Genomic DNA, 19,558 nt, shown 5'->3' with positions numbered 1-19,558 from the left:
GAAGTGCCGTGTGATAGCCTCTTTAGGGACAAAACAGATCCTTGAGGGACGCCGTTTCCGAAGTTTCTGATGTTCGATGACTGCCTAGCAAATGTCACATGTGCATATCTGCCTGCTAAGTAGTTTGTCAGTCATCTTTTTGTGTTATTGTGCATGTTTGTGTTGAATATTTTCTTTGTGAGGTTGTGGCGGGGGATGGTATCAAAAGCACTGCTGATGTCTAGTATGACTAGAAGTGTTCTGTGTGGTGGCATAGCTGAACTGATGCCATCAAAAACTCTTTGCATAAGGTCTATAAGAAGGGTGTTTGTGGGGTGTACTGTAGCTGCATAAAACCATGAGCTAGGGGGATGTGGGGTGTTACCAATTGTAATACTAGTCGTTCAGTGACTCTGGAGGGGAAACAGAGGAGCGTGATAGGGCGAAGTGAGGAAGGCGGCGTGGGGTCTTTGTTGGGTTTGGGGATAGTGACGATAGTATAATGCTTCCCAGTGTTAGGTATTATGTTGTGTGAGTAGCTGTAGTTTGATATTTTGGTGAGTACTTGTATGCCTCGTGGTCCAAGCTGTTTAAGGTGTATGTTGTTTATGTTGTCTTGGCCACAGGCAGATGAGTACTTAAGTGTTTCGTCTGGTTGTAAGTGAAGGGTGCGAAGTCTGGGTCTGTGGGGAACTGTCTCTTGCGTCAGATATCACGTCGGTCGTTGCGATGGGGGTATAGATGACTGACGTGTGACAAGTGAATGATGAGAGTGATTGGCTGTTGTTTGTTTGAGGGTATGGTATTTGTGATTGTGATGGCAGTGTGTGATTCTATAGTGTTGCTGTTGGAGAGTGTGATGCTCTTTAGTGTTCTGTAGAGTTTGTTGGTGTTTGTTTTGTAATCAAGTGTTTGGAGATAAGTATTCCAATTTAGTGCTTAATGCTCTGTTATTTTCTTGTTTATTTGGGTGCTGAGTAATTGTTTTTGTTATATGACGTTTTGTGTATGGGGCGTTGGGGAGTATTGCAGTGTGTTGCGTTGACTGATGAGGCCTTGAATTTCTCGTGTGAAGTTTATTTCTGTTTTTTTATGCAAGGAAGGAGGAACCAAAGGCCAGGAGCCCGCAAACCGTTCCTTAAAAAAAAAAACTACAACAGAGAGCCTAATTCAAGATATATTCAATTCGAGATGCCTGAACACATGACGTTTAAAAGACAGATCATAGAAAGTAGGAAATTCAAAGGGAGACAGTTCCAGAGTTGTTAACTCTTGCATTAGAGAGTTGGACAGAAAAGGGATGAGAGTTTGTTGCTAGACGAGTCCTACGCGCCCCTTGTAGAGGTGGAGGCATGCAAGCAGACAGTTCAGTGGAGCAGTGACTATTGAAGCAGCGACAGAAAAGTGATAAAGATGTAACAGTGCGGTGAAGAGGCAGAGGTTGACGGAAGCCTGTTAGAGGAGGAGAGTTAATGAGACAAAAAGCCTTTGACTCCACCCTTTTGAGAAGAGCTGTATGTGGGGAGCCTCCCCACACATGAGAATTGTACTCTACACAGGGGTGAATAAAACCCGTGTATAAAGTCAACAACTGTACTTGGGTAAAGAAGATACGGAGTTTGCTTTGCACACCTAATCTCTCGGAAGCAGAATTAACAAGAGATGTAAGATGATCTTTCCAGCATAAGTCCCGACAGAATGAAACCTCAAGTACGTTTAAAGACGATGCAGGATTAAGCTGAATATTATTAAATATTAGCGGATATTCCTGTGGAAGATTTTGTCGAGTTGACATGTGTAAAAACTGAGTCTTTGATACATTAAAAATAACAAGATTACTTTTACCCCACAAAGAGATACGACCCAAGTCAGACATTAGGTGTACCATAGCCTCATCCCTTGTTTGTTGAAGTAACTACCGAGATGGACGCTGCAGAAACCGAATGGAAAGAAGGGTGGAATCATCAGCGTAGGAATGTATAGGGTTGGATGTACAGCTTAGAAGGTCATTGATGAATAAAAGGAAGAGAGTTGGTGACAGAGCCCTGAGGAACACCAATGTTGACAGATCTAGGAGAGGAATGTTGGCCATCTGCAACAGCAGCTATAGAACAAACAGAAAGGAAGCTATAGATGAAGGCACATATAGAAGGATAGACACCATAAGAGGGCAGTTTGGAAATTAAACATTTATGCCAGACTCGATCGAAAGCCGCTCGGCTGTTGCCTCTAGGGATGTCTTTTGTCTGCATTTTGAATAATTGCATTGAAAGTGTGCACAGCGGTGCTGATGTTTGTGATGGGTGTACTGTTTATTGTTTCAAAGTGTTGTTCTGTATCAGTTGTGACGACCTCCCAGTTTATTTCTTATGGTTATTTCACTGATAAACATCAGCAAAGATAGTATCTGTTTGCCACTATGCATAACATTGTAAACGGCAACCTGTCTCTACAACTCACCTCACCATATCCCTAATCCTTCTCCCTCCCTTCGTCCACCCATCCATCCATCCATCCATCCCCTCCTGTTCAGTAAGCCACACCTTCTTCTCATTTTCTTTCCTCCTTTTCGCCTCTATCACGAGTGGCGTTTCCTCCTTGTAGTGAGGGGATTAAAATGTAACTTTTTTCTTATGAAGGGGGATTATATTAACTGCTTACGTAACAACACTTGATGAAAGATCATCATTTAAGTGATGATCTTGCTTTTAATCTGATGTGAAAACCCCAAGTCGGCACTACTACAAAGCCGTCGCTATTACAAACGAGTGGCGTTTCCTCCTTGCAGTGAAGGGATTAAAATTAAAATTTTTCCATGTGAAGTGAAGGGGGATTATATTAACTGCTTACGTAACAACACTTGATGAAAGATCGTCAGACATTTAAGTGATGACCTTGCTTATAATCTGATGTGAAAGCCCCAAGTCGTCACTACTACAAAGCCGCACTTTCCTTAGCTGAAGAGGTTCAGAAAGCGCAAGAGGACAGAGTTACCCAGTTTGGATTTCTGCTACTGCGTCTTCCTAGCAGTGGGTTTTGTTAACGTCACTCGAACTAAACCGATCACAAAAGTGTTTACACTATCCAGGTGATATCTCCTGACCAGTTATGCATTAGTTCACCAAGAACATCCCTTCTCTCACACGAACACCTTGGCTGGCGCTGAAGAATTTGTTGCTATTATGCATCGACGGCCATGTTTACTCTTATTGTTGAATCATAAACCTCGCCCAAGCTGTAAAACACCTCGGGAGTTGTCATTAGCTATGTTTCAAGTTATGGCGAATCATAAGAACTTACCGTATGAAGCGTTGATAAGAATTTAGGGAAAAATTTGTCACTTTCAAGGTTTAGAGCAAAATTTTTACATTATGACGGCCTCTTGGTGTTATAAGTACAGGCCCTGGCAGGGATGGTTTAGCTCTTTGATGGGGTCTGCCATATACTGGGAGTTGAACCTTAGGTAAAGATGCGACAAAGAAAAGTATGTTTTTTCTGCATGGAAACAAGGCTTTCTTGAATAACAAGACAAACTTTCAACCTCGAAATGTGCAGCCAAACATTTGTGGAAGGTTTTCTCTGTATAATGGGAAGTTTTGTTTTAAATATATATATAATATATATATATTTTTTAATGCATGGTGGAAGGAACCAAAAGCCATAGGCCAGCAAGACGGTTCCCTTCAAGAAAAAAAAAAAAAAACTCGATACTTTCATTTCGAAATACCTGGCACAAAGCTTTTAAGTGACTAGTAGAGGGAAATACTGACAGAGGAAGACAATTTTGGAGTTGACCTATTGTATACATTAACACTGGGAGTATCGGTTAAAGGCCGTTTCACACCGGCTGCGATGCTACGCGAGCCACGCTATGCTGAGGACGCACGCTCGCAATGTTTACTATGCAAGTGTTCACACCAGAAGCTATGTCTGCTAACACACACTCAGTTTCTTGGCTGCAGCGATGGGAGATGGTACTCTGTGGTCCCCTGAGGTGGAGGAGGAGGAGGAGGAGTTATTAATGTTAACTGTAGCCATGAGCAATAAGAGAAAAAAGAAGTGGGTACATGAAACAAATTTGAAAAGACTAGAATGTGGTGAATATCATCATCTTGTTCAAGAGCTGGAAATGGATGAAGAAAAATTTAGACAATATTTCAGACTGTCAGGGTAATGTCCCGGTAGCCTTCCGTGGTCATATCATATAAGCACAGATATTTCCGTACCTCCTCTATCAGCTGCTCCATTCTGCATATGGGCCCTATGACGATTCGTCTCGTTCAAGTGCACGTGACAGGGACTGGGAAGGGGGAGCGCTGGGTGGCTGGTGTGAGTCCCAAAGTGACCAAGTCCGCATGCGTGACCGAAGCTATGCCGGGAAAAATCGCCGGCCTGGCAATCGGGAAAGCTGTGTGAGCGGTGTCGCAGGTATCGCTAGAGTAGCTCCACATCCGGTGTGAACTGCCTCATTTAAAACAACGCAAGCGATTGAAAGCCATGTCGCTCGGCATCGCCAGCATAACGTGGCTCGCGTAGCATCGCAGCCGGTGTAAAACGGCCTTAACTCTTGCATTCGAGAGTTAGAAATGAGTGTTTTTTTAATGCAAGAAAAAAAAAAAGCTTGCAAGATTGTTCCCTCCTGAAAAAAATAAAAAGATAACAGACCCAAATTCAAGATCCGTTCATCTGTGAGTGTGTGTGTGTGTGTGTGTGTGTGTGTGTGTGTGTTTGACTCTGAACACAGGCTTCACACCCAGTTCCCTAAGACCCGGGGTGGGGATGCTCAAAACTTTAGTCCCGGTCGTTGCTCGCCAGCGCGGGACTGTCATCATCATGTGTTCACAGTGGCTGCCGTCTGCGATGTTCAAAACAGTTTGGGTGCCACGTTGTGACGTCAGCGCGACTAACTCTTGTCGGAACTCCATCAAAATTTACGACTGATACCGAGCAGTCCTAAAGCCCATTCACAGTGCTGGGAACGCTACTAATAAAAAGTAGCGGCGCTCCCATTCCCGTTACTAGCTCGAAAAAGTAGTGGCGTTACTGGTTTCACTACTTGATACGAAATGTAGCGGTGCTCCCGCTCCCGCTACTTTGGATAAGAAAAAGGTACACAAAGGAAAGGTTAACAAAAATCTGTGATACAGCAATACACTATACAGTATACTGTTTTGATATTAGTCAGTCTGGGTGGTTTTGTTGTGTACCAGTAATGTCAGTATATACTTATACTAAAAAAAAAAAAAAAAAAAAAAAAATTTACCTTTTTCTTTCCCTTTAGGGACTTTTCATTAGCTCACAATTTTATTATGACCAGTATGGGCTGTGAAGTGATAGGTTAGGGTCTTTATGTAAGGATAGGGTAAATTTTTACAAGTGCACCTGCCTCATGGTAATGAATTTGATATAGCTCAATAGGTACATCTTGATGTCTGCTTTTTATTCTAATTCATCCAAGGCAAAATAATAGTCTTTGAGTTATTAACGAAAACCCACCACCACTTTGCACTTAGCTTAAAACCTAACCTAACCTACCCTCGTCTAATCAGAAGCCTAACCTAACATTACTTAACTGGACCCCACTGACCTAAAATCAACTTAATTATCACCGTAATCATGAGGCCTTGGCTTGACAACCTCCAAGCAGGTTTGGGGTTTAGGTTGGATTAGTTAATTTAGGTAGATTAGGTTAGACTGAGATTAAAACATTGTTGGATAGGCCTAATGGTTATTAACAAACATACATCTGTCAAAGTAAGAGATTATAAATTAGAAAAGAAAAACATTGCAAAACAGGTCAGGTTAGGTTAGGTTACTTGGTAATTGTTTACAAGTGCACCTGCATTGCAGCAGTAAATATTAAATAGCTCAATAGGTACAGTCAACAAGAGTTCCACCTGGACCACCTAGTCGCGGGATATGGCTAACGTGGCAACAGCGCGTGTGTATGTGTTTGTGTGTACATGCCAGAGAATTTATCGAATCATCAAGCTTCATCCTCTTTGCCGTATTATATCATTGTATGGTCATTGTATTATGCTGTGATATTGGCTAATAAATAATGTGTGATTGGTATAATGAGCTGTGCACTATGCTGTTTATAAAGTCTAATTTATATAAAATAATTCTTTTATCTTGTAACACGAACCACGATACAGGTTGAGCTGTGGTTCAGAAACAATGAGCAAGTTCACCCATAAATGGCGCAATGTTTCTGAACCACAACTCATCCTGTATCGTGGTTCACGCTACAAGATAAGAGAAGAATTATTTTATATAAATCAGACTTTGTGAATAGCATAGTGCACAACTCATTATCCCAATCAACAGCATGTATTAGCCAATATCACAGCATAGTACAATGACCACATAATAATATAATACGGCAACGAGGATGAAACTTGATGATTCGAAAAATTCTAGGGCATGTACACACGATCACACACATACGCACTGTTGCCACGTTAGCCATATCCCACGACTAGGTGGTCCAGGTGGAACTCTTGCTGACTGTACATCCTGATCGTAATGTCTACAGTAATCCCTCCCGTATCGGGATGACCATGACCCAGACACCCCCAAACCAGGACATTTTGGGCCTGGCCTATTAGTCCAGGTTCCGGATTTTCCCTTTCGTATCCGGACAAAAGGCCATCTGGACAAACATCTGAATCGAACCGAGACACCAAAAATGACCAAAAAATGTCAAAATAAACACAGAAGTTCAGGCCCAAACACCAAATTTGTCCAGCGAATGTAAAAAAAAAAATTAACTGTGTCCATCCCTACTCTTCAAATGTGGCACACGATGACAAAAGCCCGCCTCCCCTCCCCCCAAAAAACACTGCCTTTGCAAGTATATGTTATAAAAATGTATTGTGCATTTCCTATGCTTTTCAAGGTATTTCCTCCTGTGATCATGTATCAACATACCTGTTCCTTTCTGATACTGCAAGTCCTTTGTCCTTTTCTGCTTGATGTCTGACTTGAAATGCTTGAATTTTGTTTTTACGTCCGAAACATCACGTTGAATTCTACTGACAGCATTGACAGCATCGGTAACATACTGACAAACTGCCGCCTTCATCCTGACTCCTGTTGAGGCACTGTCAAATGAAAATTTCCCCAATATAATGTCTTGCTTCTCTGCAACACTTGTTGCCATAGCCAGCAGCTCTGCATCAGTGAAGTTTGGACGCCAAGGTCTCTTGGCTTTAGGTCCACCTTCCATTGTGAAGTAGGCTAGTATTAGCAGATAGAGAGCCATGTGGCGAGTATCTGTGGCGGTGATTTTTGTTGTTAGCAGCATACACTTTTTGTCTGTTTAGAATCAACCTTCTTGATTCTCATTGGCTGCCTTTTTTGTTACACTGATTCTCATTGGTTTCTATCAGATCAGCTGGCGAACTGCCTGCCCTCTACCGCTTGATGGGACTAACATTTATACCCGGCCTACAACTGACCGCTTCTCGTTTGAACATTGGTGGAGGTGGTCAGTCATAAGGTGGGAATAACTTAAGACGGGACCAGAGGAGCGACCACCGACGGCGGGACTGAAATATGACCAGTTTTGAGCATCCGGCTCCAGCAGTCTTCCCATGTAGAAACGCCCGAAGGAGTGATGACCCAATTCCCAGTACCTTTCGCTCAGAAAGTGGTATCTGGCAAAAGCAATGGCCAAATTATATTTTCTATATTGCACACCAGAAAGAGCAGTATTTGGGTAAACAACACCAAAAAGTAATATATCAGTGTTTTTACCGCGTATATCTCGCATTATGGAAGAGGAAACCACAATATACTAAAGTTGAGGCTTGGCCATACGAAAGAATGTGAAATGCACAGCCTATTGCTCAACGGTTTGAGGGTTAAAATGCAGAGAAACTCTCGTAATACTTATTGTACCTCCAAAATCAACAATACTGAAGGAAAAATACCCCATAAAATAAAACCCTCAGATAATGGTAATGTCGAAATCACTAGTGCCATAAAAATTAATCAGAAAAATAAACATCTAAAAATATTATCCACATTAAATTCTTTATGCAGGATATTTACGCGGGAAAACCCGTGAGCACTGTAAGCAAGATGGATCGTCAGCGAGAAACTACAGCCAGTCGGTGCAAGCAGATTATTGCTCTTTATTTAGCAGATACTCCAGTAAGACATATGTACCGGCAGCTTAACATCAAGAAGACAGTTAACGGATAGATAAGCGATACAGAGGAGGAACATAGGAAATTTGCCAATGGAGCCCCCCTTAGCACAAGATCAAGACATACAAATTAATACATGTGCCCAAGAACAACCCATTACCACTTGTGTTGCTGTCAAGAAGCAAATTAATTTGCCGGCATTCAGTTAAGTTAGTGAAACCATTTCAGTTATAAGGGGAAAATTGGTAATTTTTATTTACACGAATTCCAACATGTTATAAAATATATAGGGCAGTTTCATGAAATAACTAAAGAGGGACAGGGTAACAGACAAAAGCAAGGGTAAGACAATGAAGACAACTAAAACCAATAAGAATCATATTTAAAAAAAAAAAAAAAAAAAAAAAAGGGGCAGGAGAGGAAACGTGACAAAGGTCGAGAAACGCCCTCCCCTACCTATGGCGTGGTAGTGACTGACACTCTGACAGGAACAAAAACGGAAAGCCTGGCGTGCAGTGTTGCCAATGAAGAAATTAAAGAAATCCGTAAATTCGTCAAATGCGGTAAAATTCCGCCAGACTGAGGGATTTTAACCAAAAAAAAAAAAAAAAAATTATAGGCTCTTAAAAAAGAAGCCAGATATATGTAGTAATTTATTTTTTTACCAGCTGGGTTGCTTTTAAAACCGCTAAATTTAGCTGGAAAATCAGTTCATTGGTAAGACTACTGGCGTGAGTCGTGAAAACGTGCCAGATGCCATTTTTTATTCAATTATTGGTTGATCAGAAAATAAAAATCTCTGAACTTAGCCTATATTTTCGCTGGATTAGTTTGTTTTACAACATAAATAATATTTGCAGGGCAAGCAAAGACTGTTTCCGTCTCCTACGTGAACGTTGCCAGCCTCAGGGAGTTCTGTCCGAAATTTAAAGAAAGCGGAACATTACTTCTTTGGGTGATCGTACTGTGCACATCTACATAGCAAACAGATGCTATGCACCCACTGTAATGGAGGAGGAATGCAGGCAGGCAGTACAGAACAACAGTTTAAAATGCAAGGAAGGAGCAAAAGGCTAGAAGCCCACAAGATTCTTCCTTTCAAGAAAGAAGAAGAAGAAAAAAAGCGGAGTGCCAAATTCAGGATCCTTTCATTTCGTGATGCATGAACACAGTCTGAAAGACTGGAGGTCATAGGCAGTAAGAAATACAGAGGAACACAGTTCCGGAGATGACCAGTTGCATACATGAAGGACCGGGAGTAATGATAAAGTCTTGCATTAGAGAGTTGGACAGAAAATAGATGAGAGTTTTATGCTAAACTGGTGCTACGCGCTTGCCGTATTAGTAGTGGGATGCAAGCAGGCAGTTCAGAGGACTAATGTCTATGAAGTAGCGGCAGAAAAAGAAAAATGCAACAGTGCAGTGAATAAACAGAGGTTGAAGGGAGCCAGTAAGAGGAGAAGGGTTAACGTGAAGAAAAGTGTTTGACTTGAGAAGAGCTGTGTCGGGGGAGCCTCCCCACACATGAAAGTTGTACTCCACATGTTGGTGAATAAAAACCCTGTAGCAGTTGAAAGTGGTCATGAAGAGGAGGGGAGGTGATGTGACGAAAAGCCTTTGACTCCACCCTGTTGAGATGAGCTGTATGTGAGTAGCCCCTACACAACACACGTACGAGAGTTGTGCTCCACACATTGAGCGGATCACCCTTCCGGGGTGGTTAGATCACCTAAAGGAATTAATTCCCAAAGAAAGCTTTATTCCTGTGGGTGTAGCCGGATGTAATCTTTGTCACTCGAATAAGAGACAGTAGAGAACATCTATTCACCCTTTCATTCCGATGAAGTATTTAATTTTTCCTGTTGCTATCTCCAGACAATGTTATTTTCCTTCATATGGACTTTGAACTGCAGGGTATTGATGTAGCCAACACTAATTTTATTCTCTCTCTCTCTCTCTCTCTCTCTCTCTCTCTCTCTCTCTCTCTCTCTCTCTCTCTCTCTCTCTCTCTCTCTCTCTCTCTCTCTCTCTCATTCCTAATGAGAATAATTTCGCAACTGTAAGAATATTACGCAAGATACATGCTAGGGCTGGGTGGTTTCACTCTTACCTTACTTGACTTAAATAACTGATAATCCGCTGCCCCATAGTCATTTATACCCCAGGCAAAGCCTGAGTCAGGAAGTTCGTCGAGACTGTCCACTGTGGAGGTATAGGCAGGCACGGTGAGGAAGGCTGTTAGGTTGCTTATGTAGCTGACCGTTGCCACTAGGCACATCAACAACCAGAAAGACACAAAAATTCGGACTGTAGGATTGCTGGGCCACTGCCGGCTCTGAGAAATTGTGTAAGATAATGTATAAGTCAGATATTATTAATTAACACCATAAACTAATGATAAAATGATGGATTTCTATCATATTCTAGTCTGCCTCCGAACGATTAAAATATACTTTGGGGAAACCCCTCGCAATGAAAGAGGTTAGAAGCTCCTTTATTATGAGAGGTCTCCCCAAAACAAAATATAAGCGTCGGGCGGTAGCAAGAATGTAATGATTCATATGTCAAGGAACTGAAGGGATCATCTGTTTAACTGTCCCCCTAACAACAACAACGTCATTAACAATAACATCAAAATGGGCTGTTGGAATGTATCGGAGAAAGTTACATTATTTTCATATACTTCCCTGCAGGGGAGGACATCTTGAACATCATGCTTCTGTTGTAACACTTCTCCCAGCCTATTTCAGTACTGAAGTCTTTATAATCCGTTAACGATTGCTGAGAAGTTTGTGAAAGAGTAGTTGGATATTCGAGATTTTCAGTAATTCAAACGTAGTAGTTACATAGGTACTATAATCGACTGCATTATCATGGCAATTTTTACGATGTCAGTCACACAAAATATGGAATTACTCAGTTACCGTTACGATTACAAGCCATGTGATTATGATTACAGTCATGAGTACATTATGATTACAAGCCATGTGATTATGATTACAGTCATGAGTACTTATATAATGTAAATGATATGAAATAGTTGCGTTTAGATTAGTCTGTTTCATGATTATGAACTCTGTATTACAACAACATCGATTAAACCGGGGTGTGAAAAGGTACACATATATTTAGTAAATTCTACTCATTTTGTTTTTGAAAGCTCAGCATGCTTGTCTGCGTCTGCCTGTCACCTTGGCGGTTCTCCATGCTGGTTGATTTCTCGCAGCTTCCCAGTTTAGTCCCTTATCCCAGAGGTCACACTCAATGACCTCGTCCCAGGTCCCTTCCGGTCTACCTCTTGCTACCCTACCCCCACCATTAACATTTCACTTTCTGCACCCACTTATCATCCCCCATCCTCTCCACATGCTCAAACCATCTCAATCTACCTCTCCTCATTACAAAACCAATATATTCCAGTCCCATACTTCCTATCAACTCTTCCATCGTAAACCTGACCACCACATGTCTCACACTCAGGGACGCGCTGCACATCCACCTAATCATTGCCATTTCTGTACGTTTGAGCTTACGAATATCCTCTTCCTTTACTGCCCAGGTCTCACTACCATACAGCATTACACTCCTAACACATGCTGCATACAAAAATCCCTTAGCACTGAGGGAGAGCCCTCTCAGCGTCAGGCGAGGCAACAGCTCCCTGAACTTCTTCTAACCACTCCTCTCTCTAGCCACAGAGCTAGCGTCAGCCACCCCTCCAGCACATAACATGCCTCCCAAATAACAAAACTCTTCCACACACTCGAAAGACTCGCCAGCAAGTTCAATCTTTCACACCTGGCAATCTTCACATGGTCTCCCTGACACACTGCACACATGAAATCAGCGTTATCTCGCAGTCTACCTCTAATACCACTACATCTCTTGTGTACCCACTTATCAAAACACTGTACAAGATGGAATTACTTCCCACGCCGTTGAAGCAAATCGCACATGGCCATTCCCCCTCTTCTTTGGCAATACCATCACCAGGCCTATATACCATCACCTTTGTTTTATCAGCACTTACTCTTAAGCCTTTTCTCCCCATACCATCTCTTCATTTCCCAAGTCTTTCCTCTGCCTCCCTTATGCTCTGCAGTCACCCCCAAATCATCAGCATACAACTCGGAAATCCATTTCTGAAGTTGCGTGATAGGGCTTCAAGTACCATAATAAACAAAAAGACATGGACATAACCATCCTAACCAGCCACTCCCCGATCCCAAGCTTTCTCATTCCGCTTCACCTCCTCTCTAGGGACTCTGCCAAAGACCTTCTCTGAATCAACAAAAACAAAGTACAGTTCCCTTATCTTTCCTATATATTTTTCCCGAGGCTGTCGAACATTGAATATAGCATCAGTGGTCCCTTTGTCTGGCATAAACCCAAACTGCATCTCATCAATATTCACTCTTTCTCTAATCAGTCCTTCAGGATCTCTCTATTACCTTCATTTTCTGGTCCAGAAGCTTTATGCCTATAATTTCCCCTTTCCAGGGTATCACCCTTCCCCTTGTACACATTTACAATTACACTCTTCAGCCAATCATCTGGGACAAAACACTCGTATACAATCGTATTTATCAAATCAGTGACTAACCCCACTCCTATACCTCCTGAGTCTTTCAACATTTCAGTAGTCAACTCAGACACACCTAGTGCCTTCCCCACCTGCATCCTGCCCATTGCCCTGCTCACAGTAGCAGCGTCAATCAAAGGCCAAGGCCAAAACACTGAGTCTGCTGGCTCCAAACATTCCATGTCCTAGTCAAACTCCTCATTCAGCAACCGGTTGTAGTGCTCATTCCAGGCGCTTTAATATCCCCACTCTTCACCTCTACCTTTCCTTCATTATTCTTCACAGACTGCTCACCTATGATATCCCTATTCTCGCTCTTCATCTGATTCGCCATCCTTAATATCATGTTCTTCCTTTCCCCACTATTTAGGTTACCAAGTAAAAGTCTCTGAGAATCCGGTTTGCCCTGTAAACCTCTCCTTTAGCCCTACGCTTGGCGCCAAGTATTCCTCATTTCTACCACACTTTCTCTGCTCCTGGAAAAGTCTTCTTTCCTCATTAACTACAGCTTCTACATCATCATCCCACCACCAAGTTACACTATGTCTTGGGGGGACCCTTTGTCAATCCACACACAGAATCAGTAACTCTCAACGGGTTGTTCTTAAGGGCTCTTTACTGTTCATTAACACTTCTATCAACGTCTCCCTGTTCAGCCACCACTCTATTCATCTCGCTACAGGCATCTCTTACTGCTTGGTTTTTCAACTTCCATATTTTCCTCCTATGTGCATAGGTCCTCTTTTTCATCACCCGTTCCTTAAGCATCGTGTCACCTTATCAATAACTTGTGTTGCAGCACATACTCTTCACTTTCTATAACTTTAAGATCTCCCACTAACCTCCTATCAGCCCTCATAACCATGATTTTTTTTATGCAAGGAAGAAGGGGAAAAGGCCAGGGCCTGCAAAATGCCTCCTCCAAGAAAAAACAAAAACATGATAACAGAGAGCCATATTCAAGATCCATTCATTTCATGATGCCTGGACACACTGCATTTGAAAGACTGGGCATCATAGGCAGTAGGAAAAACAGAGGGAGACAGTTCCAGGGATAACCTGTTGCATACATGAAGGACTGGGAGTGGCGGTTAACTCTTTAATGAGAGAGTTGGACAGAAAAGGGCTGAGAGGTTGTTGCTAGATAGGTGCTACATGCCCGCCGTAGTGGTGGAGGGATGCAAGCAGAGAGTTCAAAGCAGAAGTGACCGTTGAAGTAGCGATAGAAAAGAGATAAAGATGCACCAATACGGTGAAGAGACAGAGGTTGAAGGGAGCCAGTAAGAGGAGGAGAGTTAATGAAACGAAAAGCTTTTCACTCCACCCTATTGAGAAAAGCTGTGTGGGGAGCCTTCCCACACATGAGGGTTGTACTCTACGCAGGGGCGAATAAAACCCGTGTATAAAGTCAACAACTGTGCATGGGTAAAAAAGGTACAGAATCAGCTTAGCACACCTAATCTCTTGGAAGCAGATTGTACAAGTGAGGTAATATCTTATTTCCAAGCTTAATCCCGAGAGAATGAAATCCCAAGTATGTTTGATGATGATGCAGGATTTAGCTGGATACTGTTGAAAATTAGAGGGTGCTCCTGTGGAAGATTTTGTCGGATTGATAGATGTAAGAACTGAGTTTTGGATGCATTAATAATAAAATGGTTTTTTTTACCCTAATCAGAGATATGAGCCAAGTCAGACATTAGGTGTGCTATAGCCTCATCCCTTGTTTGTTGAAGTAACTGCTGAGATTGATGTTGCAGAAAGCGAATGGAAAGGCGAAGAGTGGAATCATCACCATATGAGTGGGTAATGAATAATAGGAAGAGAGTTGGAGATAGGACAGAGCCCTGAGGAACACCACTATTGATAGCTTTACGAGAAAAACGGTGGCCCTCAACAACAGCAGCTATAGAACGACCAGAAAGGAAGCTAGAGATGAAGGCACAGATAGGAGGATAGAAACCGTAAGAGGGTAGTTTGGAAATTAAAGATTAATGCCAGACTCGATCGAAAGCCTTTGAGAAGTAAAGTGCAATAGCAAAGCTTTCACCATATTCCCGAAAGGAGGATGAACAGGAGTCTGAAATGTAGGGTGAGAAGATCACCAGCGGAGCATCCTTAGCAGAACCCACACTGACGATCAGAAAGAAAGTTGTGATAGGAAAGATGCTCTGTTTTTTTTTTTTTTTAAGACAAAAACTTTTGAAATACAGGATGGTAAAGTAACTGGGCGATAGTTAAAGGGCTGGGAATGGGACTGGCTGAATGAGAGCAAACTTCCAGCAAGAAGGAAAGGTGCAAGTTGATAATCAAAGGCGAAAGAGATTACCTAAGAAACATGTAAGCACAGAAACATGGTTCTTGAGAAAAACAGGAGACATCCCATCAGGCCCATATGCCTTGTTAGCACTGAGGCCAGTGATGGCAGAACATACAGCAATTGAAGTAATTTTAATGTCAGCCATGAAGAAGTCACAAGGGAAAAGAGATGGAGGGACAGCAGCAGAATCGTCTAAAGTGGAATTGGAGGAGAAAGTCTGAGCAGAGTTCTGTTTTATCAGTAGAAGAAAGAGCTACAGAGTCATCAGAGTGGAATAGAGGAGGGAAGGATGATGACGTAAAGTTGTTAGAAAACTTTCTGGCAAGGAGCCAGAAGGAATGGGAAGAATTTAAGTTGGAGAGTTCAGAGCATTTGGTACAGATGGAATTATGTTTAGCAGAGTGAAGAACAGACTTAGCACATTTCTGGGCAGAAACACAACAAAGATGAGATTCAGGTGTACGTTGACTCCAGTACTTGTTGTATGCCTTCTCCCTGTTGTGGATAGCATTAGCACAAGCTTGATTAAACCAAGTTTTATTTTGCATTTGTCAAAGGATATGAGAAAGGAGTGTACTGTATGCTTCCATGCCCGAGAGAATAACCTCCATAATTCGCAAGGCACACGCAGATGGCTCTCGGCCATGGAGGCAATAAAAATTCCAGGGAAAATCAAAGAAGTACTACTACCTGAGGGCCTCCCAGTCGCAGCTCCAAAGTGCCACAACTGACGCTTCTTTGGTGGGTCCACAGGCTGCATCGGAGCAATAGGACAGGTTAGGGTGATAAGGTTGTGACTGGAGGAGCCCAACAGAGAGGAAAGATTTACAACTTTACCCCCTACATGCCAGCATTCTTTGGGCCCTCATGGAGCCGTGGTGCCGGCCAACTTTTGAACTTTTTTGTTTTGCTAGATAGGTTAGAAATGATAAGAAAACATGGAGAACAACCATAAAACTACTCACAGAAGCCATTTATGTCGATTTTGATGTCGCTTCTCCCTGAGCAGGCAGCTGAAACTTCAGAGTAATGCCCATAGACTTTATCAGCCGCCACCAACACCCAGCTAGAAGGGGTAGATCTTAGTTTTCCTCATCGGTAACCATGCTATTCGAGCCAAGGACACTCTTATTGGGTATATTGATAATATAGGAAGGCCTAGAGAGGCCTAGAGAGGCGTGAGAATATCCCAGCCGATTTTGGGCGCCTAATTTGAATTTTCGAATTTTGACAAATATATCAAATTGCTGACATACATGTACAATTGCGGACATGAAACAGAAACACCCCGTCCAGCAGCGAGGTGGTGTAATGCTCTTCGCATCTAATAACACTGATTGGCATGGAACTTCACCAGGTTTCGCTTGGTCGCTAGGACGAACCAAAAGCGGTGATCATTGCCGTTGTGCGCAGTTATTGGTGGTGATATATAAGCAGTGTTCTGTCAGAAAATATACTGATGACGGTAAGTTGTTTAATATTGTCCCACAATACACCCTCTACATAATGGCAGTTATTATGAATGACACGGATTTCATGAGCGGTTTAGTTTCCAGTCGTGAATTATGCAACAGTAAATATTTCATCATATGTCATAGTTATCAACATCCCCACAGCTATCAATTAGCAGAAAATTATTCTGATGCCCATCCTCCCTACTGTGAACCTGACATTGGTAGACCTTTGAAATCGAAGCAAGTTCACTACATGTAGGTGATGCCACAGGGGGCGGCAGGGTGGATGTGGGGGACCTGGGAGATACGAAGAGGGAGATGGGTGAGGAAGGGGGTAATAGTGTTCAAACTGGGGGCTAGAGGAGAGGGATGATGGGGTAGGGAAAGGAGAACTTTGGTAGACGACAAGAGCTACAGTGAGAGTGATAGATTACAAGGTGATAACTGGGCCAAATCAGTGTTTCATGGACAATATGGAATTTTACTGTCAGACCATGAAATATTATTTTGACGTTGCCAGGTGTTGTTAATGACAGTCATGGTTTGTGACAATTCACGACAATTTCCACTGGATAGCTACCCCTGTATTATGAGTATGGTGACAATTTGCTAGTGTTCAAATATATTACACGTCCCTACAGTTTGTCAGATATTTTAGATGTTGTCGTAGTGCTTGGGAATTACTCTTGTAGCCTATTACGTGGTATCATCGTGGATGACGACTGATATCGCAAACAGAGTAGGGATAGACCTATGCAGATTTTTCCTTTATCACTGGTAAATATGAACATTGACAGTAATGATGGTCACTATGGTTCTCATTAATATCTGCATGGCGCCAATATAAAATAAAGGTGGATTTACTTAACCCAGGTATATGTTATCGTTTTCTCTATGCCGTGATTGGCTGTTGATTTAAGAGATTCCCGATTATTATTAGTTGTGTTTAGGTTCATATTGAGCAACTGTCGTATGCCATAAGCATTCCTTCACAAACCCTCGAGCCAACAATGGTGGAACAAGGTTGTAATGTCTGCAGTTATCCAGTCTGAGCACGTGATATTATTTCGACTATGCCATCAGTTACAGAAATCGCTTTTATTAGGTGCAAACACACACTTCATCTGCAGTGTGTTTTGTTATGCTAAACAACCGAATGGTGTTCACACTGTATGAAACAGACAGGATAATGTTGCTATCTCCGGGAATGCTCGTCGGCGAAGAAGTGACAGTGCGGCCTTACCACAAATTTAAACTCAGTTCATTTTTTCCTTCAGTCCATATCCCCTTTGGCCCTTTTCCTCACAGAACCACAAATCTCACCCTCTACCGATATATCTCCATTTTGTTTTCCCGGTTACCATCTCCTTACAAACTTCCGTAACAAGGGCGGCACCTGTTGTTATATCAAATCCCAATATGGAGTTGACACTATTTTAAACTTCACTTCATCCAGTTTTGATTACTCATTATATAAATTAAATTGTCAAAACATTACCAAATATATTTGTGTAGTTTATCATTCCCCCAATGCTTCTTCAGAACCCAGTGTATTTGATTCCATATCCACTCAGTTGAGTAACCTTGACCTTGCCCTTGGCACCGAAATTACCATTTTGGGCGATTTTAACATACACAATGTTGAATAGTTATTGCATTCTGCTCGGACTGACGACGCTGGTCTAGAGTGCGAGCTGTTTGCGGAATCGTTTAATCTCACCCAGTTGGTAAAGCAACCAACCAGAATACCTGATAATCCTGACCATAATGCCCATCTCTTGGATTTATTCTTGACAAATAATCCAGATCAATACAGGATAGAGGTACTGTCACCACTTGGATCCTCTGACCACAATCTCATCAAAGCCTCATTAGTTAACCCTCCCACACCTCCCCGTTCTGAACCTGACAGGGTGACCCGATGACACTTTGATAGGGCAGACTGGGATGGATTTTAGAAATTATCTTGCTGATGTTCCATGGCTGTCTTTCTTCTCTAGTGATCCCAGTTCTACCCAGTCCCACATTTGCGACTTAATACTAGCAGGTATGGATTTATTCATACCAAGTCAACAGTTCACTAAAAGATCGAACTCTCCAAAATGGTTTGTTGGCAACTGTGCCAGAGCAACAGCCCAAAAGTCATTAGCATATAACTCTTACTTAAAATTAAAAACATCTGAATCATTCTCCCAATTTAAATTTGGTAGAAATCATGCAAAAGCTGTATTAAATCTATCTAAATCAAACTTTCTTCAAAAGCAAGCATCAAAACTACTTAACAACCCTAATGACAATAGAATATTCTGGTCAACTCTTAATTCTTTCAATAATAACTTTAACAAGTCATCTTCCATTCCCCCACTAAAATCTTCAGATGGCAACATTACAAATGACCCACGTGGGAAAGCAGATATCTTTGCCAGTACCTTTGCCAGAAACTTTACCATAGACGATACCAGCCAGAATGTCCCAGTACTGGAACTTGATTCTCCCGAAATTGCCCCACTTAAAATACAGAAAAGATACGTAAAATCCATCCTAGACAATTTACCTACCAACAAAGCTCCAGGCCCAGATGGAATTCCGCCAATTGTTTTGAAAAAGTGTTCCCCTGAACTTGCCTCTGTCCTAGCTAAATTATTCAGACTATGCATACGTACTTCTTTATTCCCAAATTCATGGAAAGAAGCCAATATCCACCCAGTTCCGAAGAAAGGAAGTTCGTCTGACCTTTCCAATTACAGACCAATAGCTGTCACATCTTCTCTTGGTAAGGTATTTGAAACTTTAATTAATAAGCACATTGTTAAACATCTTGAATCCAACAACCTAATTAGTGATAGACAACATGGTTTTCGCCACGAAAGATCCACCATTGACATACACAATCTCTTAACTCATACCATCCATCAATCAATTGATCTTTTTGGAGAAACTCATGCAGTAGCTCTTGATATCTCAAAAGCTTTCGACAGAGTATGGCACCATTCCCTGCTGTCCAAACTCCTTGTTTTCATCATATCTTAGTGATAGGAAAATAAGAGTAAAAGTAGATGATGTATAT

At 42.0% G+C, this 19,558-nt stretch overlaps 1 protein-coding gene across 1 annotated transcript in view; it reads right to left on the bottom strand.

The window, feature by feature from the left end:
- LOC145415429 (ionotropic receptor 21a-like) overlaps window positions 1-19,558 on the bottom strand; it is a 331,047-nt gene that overhangs the window by 124,685 nt on the left and 186,804 nt on the right. The window contains exon 12 of the mRNA XM_080284708.1: window positions 10,246-10,470. Within this exon, the coding sequence (XP_080140834.1) occupies window positions 10,246-10,470 (225 nt within the window). The remainder of the gene's footprint in view (window positions 1-10,245; window positions 10,471-19,558) is intronic.

Source organism: Coenobita brevimanus, chromosome 102 (genome assembly GCF_032717465.1).
Source record: "Coenobita brevimanus isolate Jiangsu-jjx chromosome 102, ASM3271746v2, whole genome shotgun sequence".
Taxonomy (NCBI): Eukaryota; Metazoa; Arthropoda; class Malacostraca; order Decapoda; family Coenobitidae; genus Coenobita; species Coenobita brevimanus.
Note: the sequence above shows the minus strand (reverse complement) of the source record. Positions and strands in the feature narration are given on the sequence as shown.